The sequence below is a fragment of the Podarcis filfolensis genome (genome assembly GCF_964270895.1).
Source record: "Podarcis filfolensis genome assembly, chromosome: 17".
Taxonomy (NCBI): Eukaryota; Metazoa; Chordata; class Lepidosauria; order Squamata; family Lacertidae; genus Podarcis; species Podarcis filfolensis.
In genome coordinates, this window is record NC_139621.1 from 20,020,240 (window position 1) to 20,046,181 (window position 25,942).

The window sequence follows — 25,942 nt, forward strand, 5'->3', positions numbered from 1 at the left end:
TGTTAGACTGTTCCTATTATTCAATCATATTTTGCCAAATACCAGCACCCACCTACATAATTTTGGTGTGAAGATAGTCTATTTTACTTAATAATGTGTTTCCCTTTACTGCAAAGTTAAATATAACTGAAATTAATTTCATATCTGTCATAATACTGACAGAAATATTCTTTCAAGAGGGACTGATCTTACATTCCCTGTATTTCAACTTTCTGCCCTTAAATCTTCAACCTTCTGGCCTCTGATGTTTTTTTGCTGACCTTGAGAAGGCTCTTTCACAGTAACTATGGCAACTGCCAAATTAATTAGTTTCTTGTAGTGAGAATTGGTCTAAATATGGATCTCCTGCCAGAGGATTAAAAACTCGTAATTCTCTTGACTGTCTTAGATTCAGTCTTTTTATTATTTCTGACTGCTGTTCAGAATACTTGTTGTCATCTTTATTTGATAGGTTTAATGGTACTTACCACCTGTTCCTTGATTCAGTAATTTAATTTTGAGCACATCTGTGTGTAGAATAAACTTTATTTCAGATTTTTATTTTTTCAAAAATGGTGAAAGGAGGAGGAAATGCAAAGACGTAAGAAATAAAGGGTGGTTGTATTAGACTGTCTCAAGTCTGTTTTCTGTGCTTCAAGCATAGTTAACCACAAGTAAAATGTCTGCTGGGTTGCGCTTTTACTGTATTGCCCAGCCTTGCTCTACGAGGATACAAAGAAAGTGCGCAGAAGGACTTTTTCACTCTTGTACATTTCCCTCTCAAATGTAAGCCATTTTCTTTTTGTTTAGTATGTCTGCCTTCCCGAAGCGTAAAGCAGGCTTGGCTTCTGAAATGAGCAAGACAAAATTGCAGCCAAGAAAGAGAAACTGCCCCATCGCACAAGAATTTGCTGGATTTTGAAACATGGCAGTGTTGTGTTCAGTGTGGATGGCTGCCAGCGTAGACGCCCCTCCTCCTTTTCTCCTTGACGATTGAACAGTTCTTTTCCCCTGTAACAAGACTGTTTCCAGAGCCAAGGCAAATCATTGCTTCTTTGGTTTTTCTTCCCCTCCCGTTCTGCTTATTGCAGCAGTGCTCAATAAGCCTGTGGTATGAAACATTTTGGCAGATTTTCCATCCTCACAATGGTGGCAGGGGAAACTTAAACAAATGCCAGTAAACTGAAAATCAAGGAGTCTGCCCTATTACCAGATGGAGGAGTGAGAACAAGCACAAAAACTGACGACACTGAAAAGCAGTAGTCTTTAAGCACTCTCTTTCCATTCGTGCATTAATAGACAAGCTGAGCATCTTTTTGAACATAACAAGCCCACAACGTAGGCACATTTAACTTGTGTGCATTCAGCTTGGCAATTAAAAATAAAAAAGGGGGTGGGCATCCAGGGGAAAAGACTTTGGCAGTTTCACCTGCCATTGAACCCAATGTGTTTTGACTACATGCAATTTCAGCTTTCGGCGTTATCCCCAGAACATAACCCTCAGTGTAATAAAGACGTACGTAGTCTTCTCTTTTTTTTTTTTTTTTTTTTTTTTTTTTTTTTATAATATATTTATTAAAGTTTTCAAATAAAACATATATCAAATAAGCACTTATCGTTGTCCATTTAACATCTTTCAATTGTTACATGGGACTCCCCCACACCTCCCGCATACACTTACATCATTATTAAATTATTTTCAAGCAAATTATCATTTAACTCATCTTAATTAATAATCTTAATTTGGTTTGACATATAATTCGACTTTAAATCTATTTTAATGGTAGACAATTGTCTGCACTGGCATCCTATTCAGCACTCAGCCAGATTACAATATTTTTGTAAATAAGTCTTAAATTTCCTCCAGTCTTCTTCCATCCTTTCTTCTCCCTGGTCTCGAATTCTGCCGGTCATCTCGGCTAGTTGCATATAGTCCATCAGTTGCATCTGCCATTCTTCCACAGTGGGTAGCTCCTGAGTTTTCCAATTCTTGGCAATTAATATTCTTGCTGCTGTTGTTGCGTACAAAAAGAATGTTCTGTCCTCTTTTAACACACTCTGGCCGACAATACCCAGGAGAAAGGCCTCTGCTTTCTTAGTAAAGGTGTATTTAAACACCTTTTTTAATTCATTATATATTTTCTCCCAAAAGGCCTTCACTCTAGGGCAGGTCCACCAGAGGTGAAAAAATGTTCCTTCATTTTCCTTACACTTCCAACATTTGCTATCAGACGAATGGTATATTTTAGCCAGTTTGACAGGGGTCATGTACCATCTATACATCATTTTCATCACATTTTCCTTCAACGCATTACATGCAGTGAAGTTCAGCCCAGAGGTCCACAACCTTTCCCAATCTTCAAACATAATATTATACCCAATATCCTGCGCCCATTTTATCATTGTTGATTTTACCATTTCGTCATGTGTGTTCCATTTCAGCAGCAAGTTATACATTCTTGAAAGTACCTTAGTCTTAGGTTCTAACAGTTCAGTTTCTAACTTTGACTTTTCCACTTGGAATCCTAACTTTTTGTCGTTTTTAAACACTTCTTTAATCTGAGCATAGTGTAACCAGTCTCGCACTTTGTCTCTCATCTTTTCTAAACTCTGCAATTTCCAGTTGTCACCATCCTTTTCTATTATCTCCCAATATTTTGGCCAATTGGCCTCCATATTGGCTCTTTTCCGAGCCTTAGCCTCCAGGGGTGACAGCCACCTCGGAGTTTTATTCTCCAGTAAGTCTTTATATTTTGTCCAGACATTAAAAACTGATTTTCTGACAATATGGTTCTTGAAGGCCTTATTTATCTTAGCTTTATCATACCATAAATATGCATGCCATCCAAACGCATTATTAAAACCTTCCAAATCCAAGACATCCGTATCTTCAAGAAGTAACCAATCTTTTAACCAGCAGAAAGCTGCAGCTTCATAATACAACTTTAAGTCTGGCAGGGCAAAGCCCCCTCTTTCTTTCGCATCTGTTAATATTTTAAATTTGATTCTGGGCTTTTTGCCCTGCCAGACAAATTTAGAGATATCTTTCTGCCACTTCCGGAAGCACTCTGTCTTGTCTACAATCTGCAGTGTCTGAAACAAAAATAACATTTTTGGCAATACATTCATCTTGATGGCAGCTATTCGGCCTAGCAATGAAAGTTTTAATCTTGACCAACTATCCAAGTCTCTCTTAATCTCTGACCAACATTTTTCATAATTATCTTTAAATAAACTCAGATTTTTTGCTGTTATGTTTACCCCTAGGTATTTAACTTTTTTAACCACATTTAGTTCTGTCTCTTTCTGAAGCTGTTCCAACTCAATATCTGTCATGTTTTTCCCCAGAACTTTAGTTTTTTGCTTATTTAACTTAAATCCTGCCACTCGACCAAAGTTTTGAATCAGTTGTAGTACTCTTTTCAAACTAGACTCCGGCTCCTGTAATGTCAGAACTAGGTCATCTGCAAAAGCTTTAAGTTTATATTGTTTCGCTCCGACCTGAATCCCTTCCACCAACCGGTCCCCCCTAATCATATTCAGGAGCACTTCCAGAACCGAAATAAACAGTAATGGGGAAATCGGGCAGCCTTGTCGTGTACCTTTTTCAATTTTAAACTCTTCTGTAACCACATTGTTAACTATCAGTTTAGCCTTTTGTTCTGAATATATTGCCTCAATCCCGTTCTCAAACCCCCGTCCCACTCCCATTTCTTTTAAGTTCCCCTTCATAAATTTCCAAGAAATGTTGTCAAAGGCTTTCTCCGCGTCTATAAAAATTAAAGCTGCTTTGGTGTTTATGTTTGTTTGTAAAAGTTCCAATATGTCTATAATGTTCCTTGTGTTAGTAAACATATGTCTGCCCGGGAGAAAGCCTGCCTGGTCTTTATGGATTATCTCACTTAAAACTTTCTTAAATCTTCGTGCCAAAACATCTGCAAATATTTTGTAATCCACATTTAAAAGGGAGATGGGACGGTAATTCTTAAGTTGTGTCTTTTCAGTTTCTGACTTTGGAATCAATGTGATAAATGCTTCTTTCCACGATTCAGGCGCCTTCTTCCCCTCCATTATTTCATTACTGACCTCCAACAAAGGTTGTATCAAATAATCCTTCAATGTCTTATAGTAGTTAGAGGTCAGTCCATCTGGCCCTGGTGATTTGCCCTGTTTCAGACTCAGGATGGCCTGTTCAATCTCTTGTTGTGTTATTTTGCCATTTAAAATTGTTCTGTTTTCTTCTGACAGCTTTGCTAATCCATTTCTCTCCAAAAATTGTGTAATCTCTATTTCATCTTGTGGCCCTTGAGTATATAACTTTTTAAAATACCTCTGGAAGCACTTTCTAATCTCTCCCGGGTTCTGAATGTTCCTTCCTTCAACCTCTAAGTTTGTTACTGTATTTAATCTTTGTCTCCTTTTCAACTGCCAAGCTAGCAGTTTCCCACATTTATTTGCCGATTCAAAAGTTTTTTGTTTCATTGTTTTAATCTTCCATTCTATTTCCTGATTTATCAGCTTGGAATATTGCGCCTGATAAAGTTTAATTTCTCTCAGAATCGGTTGGGACTTCGGGTTAGATCTTAACTTCTTCTCCAACTCTTTGATACTTTCCAGAATTTTATCTTTCTTTTCATTTTGCAGTCTTTTCTTTAAGGAATTCTGTTGGATCAAGAACCCTCTCATCACAGCTTTACTTGCATCCCAGATAGTTCTTTTTTCCACCGTAGTGTTCAAATTAATCTCAAAATAGTCCTTTAAGGTTTTTTGGGCCTTCTTTACAATTCTTTGATCTCTAAACAGGCCATCATTCATCTTCCATCTAAAGGAGCCGATTGGGATCAATGTCATATCCATTCTCAAGGCGTTATGGTCGGAGCATGTTTTGGGGCAGATTTCCACCTTCCTCACCTTAGGTGCCAGACTTCTAGTTATCCATATTTGGTCGATTCGTGTCCAAGTCAGTTGAGCTTCAGAAAAGAATGTTCCTTCTCTTCCCAAGGGGTTTCTAACTCTCCAGATGTCAACCCAGTCCATATTGTCAGTCATTTCAAAAAAGGTCTTAGGTAGTCTTCCCTCTTTAGTAATGTTCTGGTTCTGTGACTTATCCATATTTGTTGATACGACCCCATTCATGTCCCCCATCATGATGACGTTGTTGTAATCCAGATAGTCCAGCATGATCTCGTGCAACTTCTTATAAAAATCCGATTTTCCTTCATTTGGAGCATAAATTCCTAATATCAAAATTTTTTCTCCTTGATACTGTATTTCTATTGCGAGGATTCTTCCACTTTCGTCTTTAAAGAGAAATTTTGGTGAAAGGCTCTCTTTTGCATAGATCACTACACCTCTCTTTTTAACTGTATCCGATGATATAAATTCTTGACCAAGCCTTTTATTTATTAACACCTTTCTATGGAGCCTAATCACATGCGTTTCTTGTAAGCATATAATGTCCAATTGTTCCTTTTTTAAAATATGAAAAATTTTAGACCTTTTTTCGGGACTGTTACAGCCATTTATGTTCCAACTCAAAAGCTGCAGAGACATCCTGGATAGATCTGGTTATTCTTTCTGGGGTGGTACCTTGTTCTCCGGTCCTTGAGGATCCGAGGGGGCGGGCTCCCCTGGAGGTTCTGGCGCTGGCAATCCAAGTCCTTTGTGGAGGTCTTCTCCGTGTGCTCCCAAAAACTTGTCTCTATCTTCCACTGTTTTGATTTTGATCTTTCTCCCTCTGTAGGTAAAGGATAATCCTTGTGGAAACTCCCACCTGAAGATAATTGCGTTGCTTCTCAACAGTCTTGCCAATTCCGTGTAATTAGATCTAAGGTCCAGCAACTGCTTAGGAATGTCCTTGTAGATTTCAATTCTCTTGCCCAAGATGTCTAGTGACTTTTCGTAGTGCAGGCCCAAAATCTTGTCCCTTTCCTCCTTTGATCTCAATGTTATCAAACAATCTCTGGGCTTCTCTGTCCTTCTGACTCTGCCAAGCCTGAAAGCAGATGCAATTTTAAAGTCTTTTTCCTCTAACTCCCAAAACTTGGCAAATTCCTTAGTTAGAAATTCAATAAGATTATCTTCTTCCACCTCTGGTATTGACCGTATCCTCAAGTTGGTCTCCCTGTTTCGCAGTTCTGTCATCAAAAAGTAAATCTGATGTTCTCCAACTTGTTTGCTGAGTGGTCTTACTTCTTTCTCAAGTTCTTCCAATCTTTGACTAGTATCTTCAGCCAGTTTACGATTTTCACCTACAGCCTCCTTTAATTCTCCAATGGATTGGGCATTCTGTGCAACTTGTCCAGTCAGCTTATTCAAACTTTCTGTGTTCTGTTCAATTTTAGCTGTATGCAAATCAGCCTTCTTGTCCAGAGCCTCCAGTTTCTCCAAAATTTTCTCCAAGACAGAGCTACTTGTCCCTGAAGCCATATCTCCCAGGTGCAGCTCCTCTGTCTCACCCTCCCCTGCCTGTATTAGGGAGGCCGCCTCTATGTCTGGAGGCAAAGTGGAAGGCAAGGCCGGCACAGAAGATCTACGCTGTGAGGCTGCAGATAAAGTTAAAGTTGTTTGTTTAGTCCTTCCTCTTCTCCTTGCGCCACTCATTCCAAAGTTATCTGTAATCCAAGGTCAATCCAAGTTGTTCCCATGAGAAAGCAGAGTCCCAGATGCAATAGTCAAACAGAGGCCGGGAAAGGGAAAGTAAAACAAAGTCACTGCTGTAAGCCCAAAATCCTCTAGAGGGAGCTTAATACGTCTTCAGGGAAAAGATCAAATCCAAGTTAAACTTATAAATTTAAATCCATGTCTATCGCCTCCACAGTGTGTTATTTTTAGCAGAGTAAAACTTAAAGCAAAACAGTGTTTCTTACAGTGCCTTGACTGCAACAGTTTCAAAGTATCCAGTTCCAGCTCAGAATGTTTCAAAACCTGAATTCAATATATCCAAAGTTGCAAACTGGTGCTCATTCAGGCAGCTCCAGCACCAGAGATTCTTATTTATTTTATAATCCACTGGTACCACAGAAGAAGAATATCAGTGCATCCCACATATGACCAGCAAAAGTCAATAGCTCAAAGTCTTTCTCTCAGAAAACTGCTTTAACAGGGTGCCAGCATTTAGTTAAAGCATAACTTTTTGTCTCCACTCCTCCTGCTCTTTGCTTAAAGTTCAGTATCGCGGGAGATGGGCTTCCTGCTTATTCTCACTCCGTTTTCAGCCAAATTTCAACTTTTTTTTTAAAAAGTTTTAAAAGTTCCATAAAGTTCTCAAAAAGTTTCAGAAAGTTGACGAAAGTTTCAGAAAGTTTTCAATGTCCAAATTTACTCACGGGTTGTAGTTTCCAAAGTTCAGAAAAGTTGCAGGAAGAAAGGACAGCGCTGACCGGCAACAGCAATGCGGCTTCACTTCGCTGTTTGCGCAACGACCCACAGCGCCGCTACCCCCTCCGCGATCCGGAGCCCCTTACGGGGTCCCTTCAACGTTTTGGGGGCTGCTTCTGGCGCCCGCCGGGTCCCGAGACCACAGGCTTCTGCCACCTGTGGTTTTCCTAGATGGGTCTCCGCTTCGCCGTAGCGGACGACCCGTTTACAGCGGAGCTCCCTTCTCCTTACTCGGAGAAGGCAGCCATTACCGGTCGCGCCGCCTCCGGAAGTCCTACATTCCGTACGTAGTCTTCTCAAGTTCTTCTAACAGTCTTCAGTGAGAGATTTTCTTTTTTTTCCTGGTGTTGTCTCAAAGCCAAAGCTCTAATAAATAGCATTTAATAAATGGTGATTCAAATGAAAATAGTGCTAAATAGAAGATCATGATAAATGATAATAAAACTCAGAGTATATTTATAAAATTTCAACTGACATGGGTGGTTTGAAGTAGCAGTTAACTGTTTTCAATTGGCCAATGCTATAACTGGAATTGGAGAAACTGAGCTCAAAACTTTTATGCTTTAATTTTCAGCGGTCCTGAAGATGTCATAAATGATTGCAAACTCCTTTTTATAGAGGAAATATACAAGATTGAAAAGCCAGGAGCGTATCCACTGACATTTGCAGATGGAGAGTTCAAAAGTAGGCATATTCTATTATTTATACGATTTTCTGCTCTTAATACAGTATTTTCAAAATTGTCACTTATAAAAGTTGTCAAAGAGCTTTTTCAAATTGTGGAAGTAATAACACTTTGTTTCCAGAATCGTTATGTGGGTAGATATGCAGACTGTGTCAGTTCATGGAAATAGATTTATGTTGTGGTTATCTTAGTTGTTGTTGTTTATTAGACAAAAACACCTGTCTCAGTTATTGGATGAATGCCCACACCTAGCTAACCTTGAAATCAAATTGAGAGGAAATAGCTTTTATTCAATTCAGGAGTATAATTCAACCCTGACTAATCGGCCAACTTCCTTTACTAATGACTCAACTGTTAGCCAGTTCCCTTTTACTGAAGCCTCTATATGCCGAATCTACATCCATAGTTAAAAGGGATACAAGTAGCAAATAAAAATTGCCATTTTGCAAGTAGTTCTTGAGCTGAAACTTTGATTCATCTGATTAAGTGCAAGGTTCTTTATTTATAGTATGACCCAGTAAAAGCAAAAGTAATCAAATATATATTCTAGAGTCCCTTAAAACAATTAAAGACCAAGGCTTGCATTCAGTGTTGGTTCTATTTGGAACAGAGCCATTGAAATGAATGCACAGGAGTAACTTAAGTTTACTTTCACCTAACTACCAAGCCCAAGCATCACCATTTCCTATTCTGCTTCAGAGTTGCCCCTTTTGAGTTAGCCACAGTCTCCAGAGAATTCATAGAATGTATGGCTGTCATTATTGCACAGTTTTGTCAGTGGAGGATTTCTGTCTTCCCATACATAGATGTCATATGGGGGATATGGTGAGTAGACAATCACAATGAGCCAACCCAAGTTGCATTTATTTTTTGCCTCCACAACACTTTGGGACACTGTTAATGTGGTGAAATCTTACTTCTTACCAATGTGGTGCCTCAAGTTCATCTGTACTCTCCACTTTGTAGACAATCATGCTTATATGTCTTGTGGCATAGCTCAGACCCTTATCAGATTGGTTTTCTGCAGGGCAATCAAACCTGACCCCCCAGCTGTCCAGACCTAGAGGCTTCTTGGGCTAATGGCTTGCCCATTTTTACCTGTCTGAGGATGCATCTACCATAAGAAGTTCAACACTTCCTGCAGTGTTGCTCTTGTTTAACGTGTTCATAACTCAGTCCCCAAATGCTATCCATAGTCACCACTCAGTTGATCATAAGTATAGCTGCTTGTTTTAATCAGTTTTCTGTGGAATATACTTTAAGGCCCCTCACTAAAAGGACAGCTCGTTTTATGCCATTTTTCATTGCAGGAAAGAGTGGTCCAGAATGCAAGCATTGCAGAGCGGACCCTGATAAAGAATGCCGATTTTGCTCTTGCTATTTGTGTGGAGGGAAACAAGATGCCCACATGCAACTTCTTTGTGATGAGTGCAATATGGCCTACCATATATACTGCCTGAACCCACCTTTAAGCAAGATACCAGAAGATGAAGACTGGTAAATAATGCAGCACTATTTCATTTTTAAATGTTCAGTATGTGAGATTGTATGAAGAATAGAATTTCAGTTTTATAAGAGTATAGGTTTGTCCCTAACTTTGTGCTGTGCTTTATAGCGGTGAGCTCAGGAACCTCTTGTGAGAGTGACTTGGCCTTGGAATGACAAAATATTGGGGAATATACAATTGTGGTTATTTCTGTACTGATTTTTGAATAATTGCAGCCTATATCCATACTTCAAATACTCAAAAAGGCAGCAGCAAGGGGCAATGATGAAGATGTGGGATTTTTTTAGTCCACTCATCATTTTAATATGCTGGTTATAATACAAAAAAAATACCTTTGGTTTATTTTTCAGGCAGTGGTGTTAATTTTAAACCATTCCATTGTTTTTAGGTACTGTCCTTCCTGTAAAATTGATTCTAATGAAGTTGTAAAAGCTGGGGAAAAGCTCAAGCAGAGTAAAAAGAAGGCAAAGATGCCATCTGCCTACACAGACAGCCAGCGAGATTGGGGCAAGGTAAAGCGTATTTAGAAACAGTTGCATTTATTTATTTAAAATAATTTATAAATCACGTAATATTTCAGAAATCTCTAAAACAGTATGCAGTCTAAAAAGCAGTATATCATTAAGAAACAACAACAATACAACCTAAAACCAAGAAATCAGTAGTATAAAAACACATAAAAGCCAATAAAAGAAAAATTCAGAGAACTTTAACATGCAAAACAGGATCCAGTCTTATGGTTCTGGGAAAATGTGTGCAAAAATGTAAGTCTTCAAAAGACATCTGAAGCAACCAATGAATGCTGCTTCACGTATGGCAGAGTGTAAGGCATTCCACGGAACAGGGAAAACAACAGAAAATGTCAGTTTTTCAAGCCACCTCTTTCTTTAAGTCTGTATTGGGACATAATTCAGTTGACCTGTAAATCACCCTATATGACTTGGAAATGTGATACCTGAAGGATTGTCTATTCCCTTGTGAATCTGACTATTCTTTAAGATCGTAACCATGAGATCTTTCAAATATGCCCCTTCCCCTATTTCAAAGTGATAATGTAGGTTTTGTTCACACCAGAATAATGTATGCACACCATTGTCCTTTTTGATTCAAGTGATAGGCTAGGGTTGATCACAGCTAAAATGGGCATCTCATCAGAAAGCTCCACAATCACTTTGCTAAATCACTTATTTATTTATTTGGTTGGTTGGTTGGTTGGTTGCATTTTTAAAATTGCTTCCTGTAAAATATATTGAAGTAATTTTATAATAAAAACACTTAAAAAAATGTTCTGTATGTAAAAGCAGTTTCAATTGCAATACATTTACAGACTGGAATACATCACCTCCTTGTCTCTTGTGTTTGTAGGGTATGGCTTGTGTTGGTCGTACTAAGGAATGCACTATTGTTCCTTCTAACCACTATGGACCCATACCTGGAGTTCCTGTTGGAGCAACCTGGAAGTTCAGAGTTCAGGTATTAAATAAATCAGGGATGGGCAGATCAGGCTTGTGCAGTCTATTTTGTTCTTTGAATAAATACCTGAGGACCGCCAACTGGAGCCATGGAACAGGCTACTTCTGAAAAAAGATGTTAAGAATAACACTGTAAGAGGTGGGGAAAGACTTGTCATTACCATTGTTAAATAATTGGGAGTCAAGACTCTTTCTAGAAAGCATCCAAAAACCTACCAGTAAGTCTCAGTCTATCTTTTGTCTTTTCCTGATGTAGGTTACATGCTCTTACTTTTGTAACCTTAAGCTTTCTTCTTTCCTTCTGTCATCTGCACTAGTAAGCAAATTATACAACTTCATCCCAATTACATTTTCAATACTTAAAACAGTTTGTGATGCCATCAGCCATTATCTAAAGAGTCTGCTATAAGCCAGTGGTGGTTCACACTGTATTGGAGGCAGTTTCCAAATTTCAACCTGAGGATTTTGAAACTATTTACAAAAGCGGCTTATCTGTTATGGAAAGCTGCAGTTCAGAGAAAAAGTTGAATGCAAACTACATTGTTCCATCACTTTAAGAACTTGTTTCAAACTACTTTCACTTGTTCTATCACCAAGGTGAGTGAAGCAGGTGTTCATAGACCTCATGTTGGTGGAATTCATGGACGGAGCAATGATGGAGCTTATTCCCTTGTGCTGGCTGGAGGATTTGAAGATGAAGTAGTAAGTTTTATATCCAGATTTGTTTATGTGCACTGAGAGTTGATTTAATTTCTTTATTAAATACCATATCTAGAGAAAACTTGACAATATTTAACGGCACTTGTAATATTGCAACAAACATTTTAAAATAGGTGTATTTCTGGTTGTGTATGTACCGACTTGTCTATCATTTATATATGTGTTAGTAGAGACCCAGTTTGTGAGCATCCTGGGAGCCTAATTGGTTGGGTGGGGGGATAAAAGGAGAAACACTCAAATCCTTCTCTCTCCCCCACCCCTAACCTAGTCTTGGGGGACGGAAGAAGGGCTCAAAGCAGTCATTGGCAACAGTTATTTAGGAATTATGTGCTCAAATGACTTGCTTCATTCCTTTGTTTCCCTTTCTCTCCATCTAAAATTCACCCCACCTTCTCCCCTACAGGATTCTGTGCAGGTCTATACTTGCATCAAATAGGCAGCCTTGATTTCAAGGCTATTTGCCAGTAAGTCAGATTAAGTGTATCATTTTTAACCTATAAAAGCCCTTAACAGTTTGGGACTTGTTTATGTACGGAAATTCCTCTGCCCAAGATGATCTGCTGGAGAGGCCATTCTGGTGGTTCCAAATGGAAAATAAATACGTGGGTTACTTAGACTGATGCAAACAGTGTATAACTTCTCGTAGCAGCTGAAAAACTGCTTTTTTATTCAGTTTTCTTTAGTAGTCATAATGATCTGTATAGTGCAAACTCACTGATAATTGAACGTCATATGTTTGATACAGTCTGCCATTGCGTCTTGTAACAAAGAATGGGATGTAAATTGAAAAAATAAATAAACATGTTTTCAAAATAGAGGGTTTTACCTCTAATAGCTACCTATTTTGGGGGCCTCATCAGAAATGAAAATCCCCCCCCAATTATTTTTTTATTAATTTTCCAAATTATTACAAATCAAACCAAATTAATTTAATACAGTTTCTTAAAATAAAATTTCCCGCTCCGGTTCTGAACATAAGATCATCATCCTCGCATAGGCACATTATTTCTTTTTTAAAGCCCAGTCGACATCCTTCACTTGCCGTTAAACCATTCTTCCAGCTGGCCATTTTTCCACCATACAAACAGCACCTTCATTAAGTAATCCATTTCACGGGTGTAGTCCTTCATGTACATTGTTGTTCCAGACCTGGTGTGCTGGGAGAGTTCATTACTATCTTCCATTATTCAGTTCTTTGCAGTGTTTATCTGGATGGTACAAGGTCACATTCCATTTCTTCCACAGTTTACCAACTAGCATATGAGCTGCAGCCATAAACAACTCACAGAATTCATATCCAAACTCCGCCATTAATTGTGTGTTTTAATTATTTGTGTATTTTTTGTTTTGATCTGATTTTTTAATTACTATATTGCTTAATCTATTAAAAAAATTCTCTAAGCAGAGTACAAAAAAACCCGAAGCAACAACAGACAACTTAAAACAAAATATTACCAAAATACACAGTTACATACATATAAAATTTATTATATTAATGCATAGTTACTAATTTATCTCAATATCAGTTTATTTTCCTTTGGATACAGTTTCCCTCCCAGCCTCTGGGTTCTCACCCAGGGTGCAAAGAAACACAGCTCACTCACAAACTTCTAACAATGAGAAGAGATCCTGGAAACAGTGGATCCTATTCTCTCACTCTAGGTTTGCTTTTTATGGACAGACCAACCAAAGGTGAATGGTACCTTCCTTAGGCTGCCCACAGCTAGGTCCCATTTCAACTGTACTATCCACACTCAGGTCGAGGTCCAGCAGGTTTATTTAGTTTCCCAGAGGGTCTCCTCCTAATAGTAAAACTTCAGAATCTACTGGGAAGCAATGTCCATTGATGTCTTCCTGACCCTGCACACGTGAAGATCAAAGCTGCAAATACTAGCTCAGCTCAGGTTTCTTTCCATAATGCTCAGGCCAAAAATACAGATGCTGTTCTTTAGAATCTTCAGAATGAGGGTCTCTTTGCTTTAGAATTATTTTAGTATTTCACTAGCAGATTCCAAGCACAGATAGTTAGACTCAAACTCCATTGAAATTGTTGACCCTCCTCTCCCACAACAACATACACTTTGATTTAATGTTTGCTACTATATAGTGTTTAGCTATTCATAATGTTGGGATTTATTTTTTACAAAAATTCAGTCATAGAAAATTGTGATTTTGCCTCGGTTGCATCTGGTAACACAATGACACATGCACTTAGGAAAAAGGTTGCATGTGGAGTGTATTCTGTTTCAGATGAAGCTTACTGACATTTATATCCATGTTTTTATTATATTACATTTTTCCACTGGTGGCAATCCTAGTTTTCCCCAGCATTGTTTTATTTATTACATCTATATTGTGCCTTACTTCCGAGATGGAAATCAAGGTGGTGCTTGTACATGGGGTTCTGAGGCAGTCTGCCATTCAGGTATTGTCCAGAACTAGACTTGCTTGGCTTCAGCAAGCTGACTGCATTCTGCCCATATTCTGGGACCCAGAAAAGTATTCCTTTTAGGCCTAATCTGACAGAGATGATAACCTATGCCTGGTTCATACCACTTCAGACTCCAAGATGGGTTTCACATGATATAATGTTGCTCTGTACAAAAACCAAAACCTGTAGAAAACATGTAGAAAACTAGCACATCCGAGAAATCACTTCTAACTGATACGGTACCCATGTTACATGTGGATAGTTTTTTGTACAGAGAAACATACAATGTTTCAGACAAGACACAGATTGATGCCTCAGTGAGAATTAGGTTTAGGAGGCTGCAGATTAAAAAACATAAATAGCAATATTTACCTGTAAAGAGTAAGATATTTGTGGCATAGTATATCTTAAAACAAACTATTTTATGTGAATTAGCAGTGTTCCTCCACTTCTGCCACCGACAAATCACAAGCCTGCCTTCAGACGACACAACAAGCCAGACTGGCTTATTCTGTCTGCCGCACCATAGCAAAGGGGTGGAACACCATGGGGACCCATTCACATTAAACCATAGTTTGTTTTTAACTATGGTTTACTGTTCCTGCAACCAGGCCAGTGTCTAGCCCCTGGAAGCAGATATTGGGAAATTAAGCTGCAAGCTGTTCTGTGTGATGAAACAATATTTGTCTCTTTTTGATTTCATGAATCTAGCTATGGTTTGTTTAGGCATAAGCTGTTTTCTACAATCAGAGTAATGTTTACACCCTCTTCTTCAGCTCTGTACCATCAGGAGGAATTCTGAAGCATGCTTCAGGTGAACGATAAAGCAGTAAGCAATGTGTTAAGAGTTGTTTTTAAGAGCCATTAGTAAAGAAAATGAAATGAACCTTCTCAGTAGCATCATAATATTATGTATTCTTTGCCAAACACTTATTCAGTTCTTTTTACTGCTGCGATATATAAGATATCAAGGGCGTTTGGTTGAAGAAATCCCATGAGAACATACTTGGTGCTGATAAATTATCATCACTGGAAAGAACTGCGAAGGTCAAGGCATGTGGTCCTAATATCCTAACAAAGCTAGCTGCATAAGCATAGCTTGGTAGCATACCATGACTTCTGAGTCTGTTGACTTTTCTTTTCTTTTCTTTTCTTTTTTCTTGGTGATGATGATGATGGGTTAGCAAGTGATGTGTTTGAGAAGCTCAATGGGCTAAAGTACCACTCAAATTATGTACACTTTTGTGCACTGATATTTTTATCTTACAGTTAGATTTTATTATAGAAGTGTTTAAGCCTCCCTTTTCACTACACTGCCTATAAGTCAGGTTTGCCAAATACATATTTGTGATCCAGAAACTTCTGTGCCAGAGTTGCAGTCCTGTATCGTTTCTGTATCTGACAAGTGACCTGATTTGGTTGAGTGAACAGTAGATCTTGGCAGTGCCTCAGGAAAAGATGGTAGAAACCTAAAGATGAATAACTGTGGAATAATCTTTTTCACTTGGACTTATACCGGCATAGTAGAACCAGCACTATTAACCAAGTTTAAGAGGTTGAAATCCCCTTTCTCGGAATCCTCTTCTCCTACTTCACAAGTTCTCCTTCCCTGCAGTAGGTTCTGAAGTTAGATTCCAAGCACAGATAGGTTAACATTAGCCAGGCAACACCCATAATCCTAAACCAAGGAAAGAGAGATCAAAGGGAATTTGCATGTGAGAGAAGGGGCTGCTGGTCAATTCTGTGGTTTCATCTCCACCCTTAAGCACAAGTACATGGCCATGCTAGCATTGCATCTATATTGGTCTTAAATATTATTTCTATCCTCTCTCTTTTCCCCTTACTTTACTATGGCTTGTTATAGGAATTTGTAAGTACTTGGAAATTTGTTAAACTTACAGACTTTATCTTATGATAATATGATAAATGGGTTTTGTAGTGTTCTTCGTATTTCTACTCAGAAAAAGTCCTATTGAGTTCAGTAGGACTTATTCTTAGATAAGTAAAGTAGCCTTAGAAGACCAAACCTATATGGGTGATGATCAGCTATGTCATACTTGGAATGTTGTTTAGTCGTTTAGTCGTGTCCGACTCTTCGTGACCCCATGGACCAGAGCACGCCATGCACTCCTGTCTTCCATACTTAGAATAGGTCTGTTAAAAATTATGAAGTCAATTGGGGTAACTAAAGTACCTTGAATTTGCTGGGTCTGCTGTGAATACTGTAACACACCCACAAACAAATACCATATGTGAATGAATGGATGAATGAATGGATGAATGAATGTGGCACAGACAAATGAATATGCAACAAATATTAAAGATGAAGCTGAGTCCCCTTGAACTCAAGATGACTTTCTTCTGAGTAGACAAGCCTAAGATTGCACTTGAAAAAACCCTTCCTCACCTAAGTTTCTCACCTTTCTCTAGTGATCTGTTATCGTTCCACTTCATCTTCATTATGAGGTGGATTAAATTGATGTATCTAGTAGCATAATAATAATTAATAGCCCTTAATGTTCTTATCGATTGCTTATAAAACATTATAAATCATTCATGTATGCTTCATAATTCATTAATCATTTTTTAGTAAAAGGCGAAAGATTTATCATCATTAATCATTTTTTAGTTCATAAGATGTGAACTAAAGATGTAGGTTGCTGCAATGGATTCAGCTCCTGATCTCTATAGGTCAGGTTGAGGGGTAGAGGGTCAGGCAGGAAGGAGAGACAGGCATCAACAAGAAGGAGGCCACAGCACTGTGAAAAGGAGGCATCTTTGCTAGAGAAGGTATATGGCAGGGGTGCCCTTGCCAGGTCTCGCTTTTCCTGTCACCGGCAGGCCTCTCCTTCCAGTTCTGTCCCCTTAAAGATGCGATCCTGTGCAGTGCTGGTGCACTCATCCCCTGACCTTTTAAAAACCCTGTTCTAACTTTATATCCACATAGGATTTGCTTTGGGGTGGATGTGTTGCTTCCAGGGTGGCACAGGGCAAATCAGCCCAATTTGGGGGGCACAAAAGGGTCAGGAGGTCCACTCACAGCCTGACTTACTTTCTTGCTGCTGACTGCATTTTAAAATTGTATTAGCCAACACATTTCAACCTTTCTTTAATAATTTTTATAGTCTGTTTTGCATGCTCACATTCTTGACAACTCAAGAGAAAAGGAAAAGATAGATCCTCCTCCCTTGCTTTGCTTTTCAGTTCCCAAAATTTTTGTAATGTTAATAGAGTGTACAGTGGTGCCTCGCAAGACGAAATTAATCCGTTCCGCGAGTCTCTTCGTCTTGCGGTTTTTTCGTCTTGCGAAGCACGGCTATTAGCAGCTTAGCGGCTATTAATGGCTTAGCGGCTATTAACGGCTTAGCGGCTTTAAGACAAAGGAAACAAACTCGCAAGAACTCGCAAGACGTTTCGTCTTGCGAAGCAAGCCCATAGGGAAATTCGTCTTGCGGAATGACTCAAAAAACGGAAAATGCTTTCGTCTTGCGTGTTTTTCGTCTTGCGAGGTACCACTGTACTTGAAATTCTGTTGCAGTAGGTTTGTTCCAGTTCATTTGCAGTTATTCTATTGTGGTGAGAGAAAACCTTAGTATTTTGTTAGTGTATGCTTTTACCAGGAGAATGTGGGAATGCTCTTTATTCATGAAAAATTACATTTTTTCCTGAACAATTGATAGCAACTTTGTTTAGCCCATTAATACTTGGCAAACTGCTGTATTCATCCCAGTTGCTGAACGAATTTGTATTGTGCTTAGATTTCCCCCCCCCCAAGTTTATGTGTGGTATCCATTAGGGGGTCTTCCACTGATAGGAGGCATCCTTCAGTGGAATGGGGAAGGAGACTATTTTCAGTAATTCCCCCTTCTCCAAAATCTGATCTGGAGGGTTGAGTGACCCTTGAGAGCAGATTGGAGAGCTATGGGGGCAGGGGAAGAATGTCTGAAAATTGTCTTCCTCCCCAGCGGAGAAACACCAATGGGATATTATTACCTTATGTGGTTACAGATTCCTTAAAATGTCTGAGGAAAGGTAGCAAACCATTGAGGGAGTACAAGTCTGTTCCACTTCCAAAACGTTTGGAAACAATGACGCAGTTTCCAATTGGCTGCAGGAAGCTCCTGCAGCCAATCGGGAGCTGTGGAAGCCGCGCCAAACGGCTGGGTTCCAAAGAACGTTCATAATCAGAATACTCACTTCTGGGTTTGCGGCGTTTGGGAGCCAAAACGTATGAGTGCCAAGGTGTTAGGCTTCCAAGGTACGACTGTAGTTGAACAGGGTATGTCAGAATAACTTGCCAAACATCATTCAGGGTGAGTCCAACAGACCCTCGTGATCTGTTGATTTCTGTTTTGGAGAGGAGATGATAGAAGGCAGCATTTGCCAACTTAGTGCCCTCCAGATGTATTGAGCTACAATTCCCAGCAAGCCCAGCAAGAGCCAGGTTGGCGAAGACAAATGAATGTGCTAAACTGTCTTACAATGTATCGTAATTGAATAATACTTTTTAGAACAATAAAATCATTGACAGACTCTAACTTTGGGTTGGGGAAAACACTTTATGGAGAACAATCTCCTCATCTGTGTACCTCGTCAACCTCTTTTCCAGACAAACAAACTTAAATCTGTGCTACTAAAAAGGTTTATAGCAGCCAATATTCTTATGTGTTGTAATATATATGTATACTTCCCATACTCATATACTGATAAAGATATGACCTAAAAATCTGTGGCATCAGCAGATCAAGTGCTGACCTGTTTTTATATGTGAGGCAATTGTTAACTTTGTTAACACAATTAATTTTTTACTAGTATATTTGTGTTTTTGCAGTCCTGACATTTTAAAGAGTAATTAATCTCCTCATATAGGATCGAGGTGATGAATTTACTTACACTGGGAGCGGTGGAAGAGATCTGTCTGGCAATAAAAGGATTGGAGAACATTCATTTGATCAAACTTTGACACACATGAACAGGTAAGCTGTGCCACATTCTTACATTAAAAGGAGAAAATAAGTTGACTCTCCCGCAACTATGCGCTGAATGTTGTCATGAACTTATTCATACATTTTTCCTCCTCTAGAATAGAGAAAACACTCCAGTGAACCTGGGTTTTTTGCTGAAATTTGATTATTATGAATCTAGATATTCTGTGATTCTCCAGTGGTTTGACTCCACCCCCAGAAATGCACTCCATTGTTTTTTGAGACAGACAGATTCCTCCATCTTTTTAAAATTGGATTGCATTAATTGCTTATTTATTTTTCTTTACTAATACAGGCAACTCCCAATTTGGTGCAGGGGTTGCGTTTCTGGCCCTAGTGTGCATCGATGGAGCACTCATAAGGCCACCCTGTTGTGCCCCATTCTGTTCCACCCCCATTTTGCCCTCTTCCGGGTCCAAAAAGGACCCATGTGTCAATGGATCATGCGTCAATTGAGCATGCACAAAATGCTCACCGCCTGTATGCTATTTTAATATGGTTTTGTTGGTTTAAATGTTACTTTTTAATTCTTAGTTACATTTGTGAGCCACTATGAGCTCAGCTTTATTGTTGACAAAGTGGCATATAAATACTAAAACAAATCAGAATCAAATCCTAAGCATATTTACTTGGAGCAAGCAGTGAGGGGAGCAAGCAGATTCTAGATTTTTTAAAAATGTTCATTGACTAATAATAGTGAAATTTACACGGGGAAAGTATTTGGTTTGCATGGGAATGTTTTCTTATGCCTTAGAGGGGTAGTCAACTTTTTTATACTTACCGCCACTAATGCATCTTTCTTGATGGTAAAATTTCCTTACCGCCCAACAGTGCTCGGTGGAAGGAGGATTCTACTTGTGCCGTAGAACCCCCTACCGCCCACCTAGAATCCTGAAACACCCACTAGTGGGCGATAGAGACCAGGTTGACAACCCCTGCCCTAGAGGGTAATTTAACTTAGTCTGTATATGTTACTTGTATCTGCTTTTGGATTATATTCAGTGTAGCATTAAGCAGTTCCATCAGCACAACGATTTTTTTTCTTGTGCAATGGAATGTTCTCCTCGCCCTGGTGTGTCCCTTATATCTGTTTTGCACGCACCCCAAACCCTCTGGCTGCATGCAGGGGGAAATCCTGTTGTGTCAGCATTATATCAATAATTCTTAACTTCAGGTTGAATAAAACGCTTTATCTTCTGCCTACCATGGAAAATTAAATTCAAATAGCTGAGTAAGATATTTGGTTGTGCTCTTAATATTTGAGGAAGCATTATCTCTTATGGTTTTTTTTGTTTTTATTTTCAGGGCACTGGCGCTAAATTGTGATGCCCCCTTGGATGATAAAAATGGAGCCGAGTCTAAAAACTGGAGAGCTGGCAAGCCAGTCCGAGTGGTTCGTAGCTCAAAGGGCCGAAGGATCAGCAAATATGCCCCTGAAGAAGGCAACAGATACGATGGCATTTATAAAGTGTGTATTTTCCTAATTTAACATTTCTTGCATTTAAAAAGAGCAAAGCATTTTGAGTTTTAGGGGAAATGATCTTGGGTTGCCCCTTCATGGAACACTACCTTGCTTAAGGATTGTATATGGTGTACATCCTGGACTTGATTCGTATATTAGGAAGTAACCAGTAAAGAAATTTATTGCAAGCATTACCATTCAGCCTGTTGCATGCCTTATGTTGTAACTGTCATGGTGTAGGGGCTTGAATAACCCCAAGAAGCTATGAACTATGCTGTGCAGGGCCACCGAACAGGCCATAGCTGAGAGTTTAGACTAAATGTGATCCACCTGGAGAAGGAACTGGCAAACCACTCCAGTATTTTGCCAAGAAAACTCCATGGACATAAAAAAGGAGAAGCTTTGAGAAGAAAGTGGGAGTTTCCAAGCTATGCTCTGGTTGACGGGGTCATGGAGAGTTGAACACAACTAAGACGACTAAAGACGACTGTGGGTTGCACAACTGGCTTTCCTGTCTCTTCCCCCTGCCTCTACTTCTGCACCTCCTTGTATTCCCTGGAAAGCCTCTCCAGGGACTCAGGAAATCTTCCTGAAAAATTTGTCCTCTTATTGGCTCACGGCACATACAGCAGTTAAGCTGTTTTTGCACATTAGGCATGTTTTATCTTTACAACTCCATTGCTGTCTCAGGAAGTCTCATACAGGATAGTGCAGATTATGCATCAACTTGCATTTTCAGAAAGCACTATTTTATCTTAAAACTGATGAATACATAGAGGTGAAATTTATTAAGCTTATTATAATAAATGGGGGGGGAGTGGAGGGATTTAATCGGACAGGCCTTCAGACTGTGGAAGATAAAACATAAGAGTGATAGGAACTTTTATCATTTAGGTGGTGAAATACTGGCCTGAAATTGGAAAATGTGGATTCTTAGTTTGGCGCTATCTTCTGAGAAGAGATGATGCTGAACCTGCCCCATGGACTTCAGAAGGAATGGAAAGGTCAAAGAAATTGGGCTTGAGTTTACAGGTTAGAATGTAAAGTTACCGTAGTTCTAAAAAGTTTTATTGAAACATAACTGTTCTAACATCTATGTTAGAGAAGCTCCAAACTCTGCTGAAAATCTCCGGGAGCCAGGCTTCATTAAGATCAGCTTTGAAGATGTTAAGGCAGCTAGAAGCCTGAAATAGGCCCATACCTTATTTCATATTGCATGTGATCAAGTGTGTAGTCATTTTCATATCATTTGTTCACATTTGGATTCCTAGACAGGTTGAAAAAATTTAAGAAATGGTATGGTAAACATTCCCCTAATGAAAGTCAAAAGCAAAAGAGTTAGCTACAGCCCAGAGGTCTATCAGTCTGTTTTTTGTCCCAGGGTAGGAATCAAAGAGCAAGGTCCAGCTTATGCCCTTGTGACAGATCTTTTTTGTGAGTCATTTGCGCAGCTGCCTGCTCCTTATGTTCTGTGCCCTAATTTTAAGTTAAAGTAAAGGTAAAGGTACCCCTGCCCGTACGGGCCAGTCGTGACCGACTCTAGGGTTGCGCGCTCATCTCGCTCAAGAGGCCGTGAGCCGGCGCTGTCCGAAGACACTTCCGGGTCACGTGGCCAGCGTGACGAAGCTGCAGCTGGCGAGCCAGCACCAGCGCAGCACACGGAAACGCCGTTTACCTTCCCGCTATAAAGCGGTACCTATTTATCTACTTGCACTTAGGGGTGCTTTCGAACAGCTAGGTGGGCAGGAGCTGGGACTGAACGACGGGAGCTCACCCTGCCGCGGGGATTCGAACCGCCGACCTTAGGATCAGCAAGTCCTAGGCACTGAGGTTTTACCCACAGCACCACCCGCGTCCCATAATTTTAAGTTAGTTTGGTTTTAAAAATGATGTCATTCTGGACATCGTTGTTTTAATGTGAATGCTGTTTAAGAGACTTTTCAGACCTGATGCTCTTTTTTTTGCAGTACCCGGAAGGCTATTTGGAAGCTATGGCGAGTAAAGAAAAGAAGGATAAAGTAAAAAAGCAACCTACGAAACAGGAGCCAACAGAACAGAGCAACGGAAATCAGAAAAGACTGATCGATGATGGTATGGTAGCAGGAGGAAGGGGAATTAACTTACTAGGCTCTCTGTTTTCAAAGGAGTAAGGGCTAGTGGCTAAGCATCATTGCTTGTTCTCCCATCTACTTCATTGGCATCAGTTTATTGGTGAGCCAAGGAAGTGGCTGAGCTCTGTTCAGAGAAAGAGGACATTTAGGAGTGGTCATGTCAGCAGTCTGAACATCTCATGCTGCAAGTTAACACTAGATGGAACACCAGGTCAAGGATCCAGAGGGTTGCAACATGAGAACGGGCCTTCTCTGTGGTGGCTCCCCATTTGTGGAATGCTCTCCCCAGGGGAGGTTTGCCTGGCATCTTCATTATATATTTTTAGGTGACAGGAAAAACGTTCCTCTTCCGTCAGGCCTTTGGCTGATTATCCTACAGCCTTTTAAATGTGTCTGTGGCAAGGGTGTGTGTGTGTGTGTGTGTGTTACTGTTTTGCTGTTTTGTTTTAATTATTTACCTGTGTTTTTATCTTGTATTTTAGTCTGTGAACCACCCTGAGATATGAAGGGCAGTGTATAAATCTTAATTAATTATAATAAAAGCTAGAAGCTGGAAAAAAATGTTGTAGTGTTCTACTGTAAGGTGCCCAGACAGCCACTCCCTCTCCATAATACTCCAGCTGGTTTTCTGTCTCTCTCCCCACCGCCTTCAAATAATCAGTCAGCATTCTGTTCCCTCTGAGAAGACCCATTCCTTGTTGGACGATGTAGGAGTTCAGAGTTTTTTCTAAAGATTTCCCCCCTATAGAACCTGGGGCTCCCCCAAACCTGCAGATGCGTCCGTCCTGTATGTGGATGCTACCATTTTGGCAACATAAGGATCCACACCTGGGTTCCTATAGGTCTATGATCTATGTTTGTGTGACAGGGAGTGCTGTAGTCTCGCTTTGGTTTTTATGTGGTGCACCTTGAAAGCAGTCCCACATGAAACCATGCAGCCTCTGAAAGAAAAGCTGCTTGCTGCAGCCCCATCTTTCAGACACATTGACTTCAAATTGGGACAGCTGGTGTTCACTGCCTAACACAATGGTTCATAGCAGCCAAAATTTGTCTTAATGGGACCTGCTTGAGTTTGGCCTCAGAAAAAGTACATTGTAGGGGGGGGGAATAGGGTAGATATTTTGCCAGAATGTAGGTGCCAAATATGAAGCTGAAGAAAAAAATAAAGTGAACATTGTACAGTCTAAAATAAATCTAGTTTGCTTTGATAGACATATATATATCATTGCATTTTCCAGAATACAGCTGAATGGGAAAAATTTTTATCATTTCCTCACTAGGCCACCCCAGGATTATAATGCTTTTTCATTATTTTTCAGAAGGAATTGAGGAACCTACAAACGTGGCCAAAGTCATGAAGATGGAAGATGGAGGGAAAGGAGACGGCGGCAAAGGAGAAGCTTTCCAGCTCACTCAGCAACAGCAGTGGTTGATTCAGGAAGATTCACCGAACCAGAAGCTGTGGGATGAAGTTCTCGCTTCTCTTAAGGAAGGACCAGTATGTTTTCTTAGAGTAACTCACATTCTGCATTTTAACCTTTCTTGCAGTGACAAGAAGGGATCAATATGTATAACACATTTATTGAAGTAGAAGGTATGTTTGTGCTTAGTTTAACCACATAACATTCTGCTCTTTGTAGAATGTGGGAGTTACTTTACAGGAATAAGACCTTTTTATGAAGAGGTGATTTATTTTAAACAACTAAGATGAAGGATTTGCTTGGTGCATGCAGCCTAGAATTTCAATGTCAGTGTAACTTATTTTTCTCTTGCCATAGAACTTTTTGAAGAAACTGGAACAATCTTTTATGTGTGTCTGCTGCCAGGAGCTGGTATACCAACCGGTGACCACAGAGTGCCTCCACAATGTCTGTAAAGTAAGTAGTACCATAGTGATGTTTCTTCCTCTTAATCTTGGAACCATTGGTCCTGGTTCTATTGGAAGCAAGTCACCAGCATTTTGAACTCACTCTGTTCCTTCCTTGAAAGAGGTACAAGACCAGGGGTTGGCAGAAAGTAGATTGGGGTATACTGGTAGATCCTTGAGTAATTAGCATTAGATCATCAATGACTTCTGACTCTCAGCTCTTTAACAGTAGCAGCACCTTTTTTCTGCATATTGGCTACTGAAGTAATGTTGGGGGTTGGGATACAGAAAACAAATTCCTGGACTAAGATACTTATAATTTCCAAGTTCACCAGCTGCAGCCCTGAAAAGTGGTAGCTTAGAGAAAGGAGGACAAAGTAGACCACACAAGTCCGAAGTCTGCCCACTCTAGAACTGGCACAGTTTTACATTGCAACTAAAAACGAGATGAGTTATTTTTCATCTTGACTGAACGAAGTAGGTAAAGGATATCAGTTACTTTTCCCGTACATAGGCTGGATCTATTTCAGAGTCCCTATGGGCAGAGATTTAAGCACATTCTTATCTCTTACATTGAAATCAAGATGCCTTTGGCAGAATTGTGCCTTGTAATATTTGTCCTAATGTTCATAGTTTTGACTTGTTTTTTTTTGGGATCATATAAACAACTCTTAAATGTTGGTAGTGGTCACATTCACAAAATCCGTTTAAACTATAGAATGCTAGAAGGAACAAAGAGAAGTGCCTTTTTGATCCAACAGAGGGTACATTTCCCTCATCTTTGAGCTCTATGGGAAGATGACAAAACCACCAACATCATTTATGAATTGCTTCCAATTTCGCTTCTCAAAGTGATTTCACAATACAATGAAAACAAATATAAAACAATTGTATATGTAAACAGGCCCAGATCACACTTCCCAATGAACCAGTGCGTAAGGGAAATGTACTCCCAGTACCTGTGCCCTGTCTCCTGATGGACTAGTTCTCCTTCCCATCCAGTTGCCTAAACCAGGCATAGGCAAACTTGGCCCTCCAGATGTTTTGGGAGTACAACTCCCATCATCTCTAGCCAATAGGGCCAGTGGTCAGGGATGATGGGAGTTGTAGTCCCAAAACATCTGGAGGGCTGAGTTTGCCTATGCCTGGCCTAAACTAATGTTAAAACTCCATTGTTAATTAGGGCTGCCAAAGTGAGTTTAGGAGAGTACTGGGATTCATTTTAAGCCCCAAAGCAGGTGAAAGAGAATTTTCACACATTACGGGAAGGCGGGGAGACCACACAATTCCACATCCTGACCCCACTCACTAACCTAGATTTCATTGTTAAATATTTGCAAAAA

At 39.7% G+C, this 25,942-nt stretch overlaps 1 protein-coding gene across 2 annotated transcripts in view; it reads left to right on the plus strand.

Moving 5' to 3' along the window:
- Positions 1-25,942, plus strand: part of UHRF2 (ubiquitin like with PHD and ring finger domains 2) — a 58,970-nt gene that overhangs the window by 31,244 nt on the left and 1,784 nt on the right. For both annotated transcript variants that reach the window (XM_083593165.1, XM_083593164.1), the window contains 11 exons: positions 7,934-8,043; positions 9,355-9,541; positions 9,940-10,063; positions 10,917-11,024; positions 11,621-11,725; positions 19,044-19,150; positions 20,465-20,627; positions 21,516-21,653; positions 22,589-22,712; positions 24,052-24,230; positions 24,511-24,609. In XM_083593165.1, coding sequence (XP_083449291.1) covers positions 7,934-8,043; positions 9,355-9,541; positions 9,940-10,063; positions 10,917-11,024; positions 11,621-11,725; positions 19,044-19,150; positions 20,465-20,627; positions 21,516-21,653; positions 22,589-22,712; positions 24,052-24,230; positions 24,511-24,609 — 1,444 coding nt within the window. The remainder of the gene's footprint in view (positions 1-7,933; positions 8,044-9,354; positions 9,542-9,939; positions 10,064-10,916; positions 11,025-11,620; positions 11,726-19,043; positions 19,151-20,464; positions 20,628-21,515; positions 21,654-22,588; positions 22,713-24,051; positions 24,231-24,510; positions 24,610-25,942) is intronic.